This window comes from Mycena indigotica (assembly GCF_014461135.1).
Source record: "Mycena indigotica strain 171206Taipei chromosome Unknown Mind.scaff0015, whole genome shotgun sequence".
NCBI lineage: Eukaryota > Fungi > Basidiomycota > Agaricomycetes > Agaricales > Mycenaceae > Mycena > Mycena indigotica.
In genome coordinates, this window is record NW_023503014.1 from 1,095,097 (window position 1) to 1,098,524 (window position 3,428).

The window sequence follows — 3,428 nt, forward strand, 5'->3', positions numbered from 1 at the left end:
TTAAATCCCTAGCTCCTCGCGCTCTACCTCTTCCCACATGCGCAGGACCTTCATCTTGATATCTTGGAACACCTCTGTGAGCGAATCAGTCCACTCAGCACTGTCCGCGGATGCAAGCCATCCCGGCTACTCACCGCCCTCCCACGCTGCACTGCACTCTTCCACGACGGTGTACCGATCGTGTGCCCGTCCGCGCCACTGCAAGACGCAGGTGCCGGTGTCAAGGCCGATCGCCGTCAGGGCCGGATGTCGTTCCGCTATCAACGCACGTGCGGATGTAAGTACCGCCGTCGCCGGCGAGCGAGCGGGCTTCACGGCGGTGGTGTCGCCATCCGGATCGACGAAGTGCCACACGAGCACGAGTGTTCGGAGCGCTGGCCCGAGGTACCCGCCATCGGCAAGCATGTTCAGAAATGCGATCGCCTAGGCAGTGTGCCAGTGATTCCGTGAGCGGCGCATGTGGGTAGAAGGAAGAGGAGGATACGCACGATGTCGTCGGTATCCTCACCGGTCCCACGTACAGTGGCCTCAAAGTAAATCTGGAGGTGGGCGAGGTTGGGACAGCACGTCCACAGCGGAGCGAGTTCGGCCAGGCGAATGGCCTCGAGGTGGACGGACAGTGCTCCAAGTGCCGGGCACGTGTTCGCCCTCAACGGTGCGAACAAGCGCTCTTTCTCCACCGTGTCGGGGCAGACGAGCACTCGTAGCCGCGGGGACTGCTGCAGGAACGGAGCTATCAGCCGATGCGAGGCGGTGAACAGCTTCTTGATATGGCTAAATATGGCCCGACACCCTGCAAGGACGTCCGCGAGGACATCTGGGTGCACGATGTCCACCTCAAGCGTCTCGAGACGCGGAAACTTGGGGAGCAGCGCATAGAAGACGGGATAGTCGGTGGAGAATGCATGGAAAATGTACAGCCGGAAGACGGCGGGAAACGTAGGGATTTTCTCCGGAGAGGCGGTCCAGGACAGCAGAGGGCAGCGCAGGCTGAGATCTTTGAGTGTCGCCGGGTTCAAGAGTGGCAGCAACGGGCCGAAGTAGTCAAACAGAGGATACGCAAATAGAGAAAACTTCTCTATTCGACTCGGAGGTACCGGCGCCGATAAGGCATCCAGCGACAGCCGTTTTATACTCCACTGAATATCTATGGCCGAAATTTTTGGCAACGCCGAAATTTTGCGCAACGCATCTGCTGGAAGTGATATGTCAACGAGCTCGAGGGATCTGAGGTGCGTAAACCGTTGTAGCCGCGCAAAGAACATGTTGAGGACGACCAGCTCCGTCTCATCCTCCGTCACCCGAGTTGGACCTTCCGATTCGCTCCACGAGTCTGACGTGCTGATGCGGCATGAGCGAACGAGCGGCGCAATATCCTCCGATGTCCAGAAGTCTAGCCGCTCAGTGGCACAACGAAAGGCGTCCCCAGTCTCCACTTCGTAGCGCAGCGGATTGTCCGCATAGCCGAGCAGACTATATGGCGTCAAGAGAAAACGCGCAAACCGCAGGGGCCGCCCCACGGTCGCGAAGCCGCGGCTGGTGGCCACGACGGCCGCCAGAGATGCAGCAGGTAGTCCACTGAACACTTCGGTCCACACCTCGGGTGGCGTCGCGTGGGACATGGTGGTTTGCGACAAGAAGTGCTGACCACGTGGCAACCGTCACGATGACTTCACATGCCAGTCACATGCCAGTCACGGTGATAGGGAGTTCCTCGACAACTTCTTTACAGGCTCACTGCTGCAAAAGCTACTTCAAGGACCTCAACTTTTAAGTAGTATTAATATTTGTACTAGTATAAGCACAGATAATCAGATAGAAACTCCGTCAAAGCTCTCTCCCCATGGCGGGGTGCTTATGATCCCGGGTGCTAATATCATCGCCATCGTCCTTGGTTGGACTGATTTCGGTGTCTTTCGTGACCTGCACAATCTGGTGCACATCTGACCGCGCAATGGCATCAGCGTAAAGCAGACAAAACGATAGAAAGTACACACGTATCCCGCCAAACGTGTCCAGCGCTGTCGCCCTTTCGCGGGCTTCGCGTCCACGCGACCGTGAGCCTGATATTCGCTCGTCCGAAAGGTCTGTGGTGTCGCCCCCGTCGCGCGCCCGGCGGACGGAGACGAGGTTGTACAACAGCGTGCAGCCGTACACGCGGCCGAGGAAGAAGCCAAACGCGAGGGTAATCGCCGTGTCTGGCCACGCCACGAAGCCGACCAATGCCAGCGTCGTGAAGAGCCCCGTGACTGACCCCGTTTGGACCGAGGAGACGATCAGCCGCCGCACGACATGCTGGGTCTGCTTGAACGGAGACTGGTATTTAATCAGTTGAAAGACGAGTGCACAGGCGATGGCGGCGTCGGCGACCGCTGAGCTGATGAACCAGAGTCTGTGGCGGGTCAGGATGAGAACACATATGTGGGAGAACATAGTGGCGCACAACGTAACGGGGACCACGATTTTGCGGTCGGTGATTGAAGGGTGGATAAATGTGACGACTCCAACACCAATTGCCGCTCCCATCGAAGTGGTGGCGCCGAGTGCCAAAACGGCGCAGATGAAGTAGTTCTTGGATCTGGGGCAGAGTGGGTAAGGAGGGGGAAAAAGAAGATAATGACGCACAACGCTCCATAGCGGCGGATAAGATATAACTGCTCGATATACCCACTGAGGCCGGTAGAAATAACCTTCGAACTGCATCAGGACATGGAAGAAAGGGCGCAGTAGACCGACATAGAGAGGTAGCGGCCATGGGTTGTTTGCCAGATACGCGACGTCGCCCCAGTGGACTATCAGTACCTATAGTGATGTCGTCAGTGTCGTGATCGTGAAAACATTCACCACTGCAGACGTACCAGATAGGCAGCGGCCCAGCTGAAGACAGTGCCCATGGTGTCTACGACCAGCTGCAATGCAACAATCCATGGCGCGAGGCCTTTGTTCGACGGACGGGTGTGATCTAGGAAATGTTGGACAACAGCTAAGTTGAAGAAGAAAGACCACGCACGCCGCCTGCCCGTGTAATACCGCCACGCCAACACCAGCTCGAGCATGTACGCCAGCGAGTTCGCCCATGTGCCGACGAGTGCAGGCCTGAAAAGCGTCACTACGCAGAAGCTGGCAGAGCGCGGATACGCACGCAAGGAAACTTTGCAGCGCCGGCGACGACATTCCGACGTGGGTCCAGCAGGAGCGCTCCTTTGCCCACCTGGCGCCACTTTAACCTCTTCCCAAGACCAATTCCCTGCAAGCGGTTGTGGCCCCTGAGCTCCAGACATTGATGCCGATGCGACACGAACTAGTCGTCCACGCGCTCCCTTACACCAGGGTCCTAGGTCGATCGTGTTCGCAAGGAACGCGAAACCTAACGATTGGCGAGGGAGCGCTTGCTCGGAGCGCAAGGGCTGGAACAGGTAGCGCCAGGG

At 57.8% G+C, this 3,428-nt stretch overlaps 2 protein-coding genes across 2 annotated transcripts; both read right to left on the reverse strand.

The window, feature by feature from the left end:
- MIND_01338800 (uncharacterized protein) lies at nucleotides 1-1,622 on the reverse strand (the record flags this gene model as incomplete). Its single annotated transcript, XM_037369833.1, has 3 exons — nucleotides 1-74; nucleotides 135-423; nucleotides 489-1,622. 3 exons carry the CDS (start codon nucleotides 1,620-1,622, stop codon nucleotides 1-3), a joined length of 1,497 nt encoding a protein of 498 aa, XP_037213829.1.
- Nucleotides 1,623-1,827: 205 nt separating this feature from the next.
- MIND_01338900 (uncharacterized protein) lies at nucleotides 1,828-3,174 on the reverse strand (the record flags this gene model as incomplete). Its single annotated transcript, XM_037369834.1, has 8 exons — nucleotides 1,828-1,943; nucleotides 1,998-2,392; nucleotides 2,444-2,578; nucleotides 2,626-2,690; nucleotides 2,737-2,802; nucleotides 2,859-2,962; nucleotides 3,011-3,096; nucleotides 3,143-3,174. The coding sequence occupies 8 exons, from the start codon at nucleotides 3,172-3,174 to the stop codon at nucleotides 1,828-1,830; spliced, it is 999 nt and encodes a 332-aa protein (XP_037213830.1).
- Between the last annotated feature and the right edge of the window lie 254 nt (nucleotides 3,175-3,428).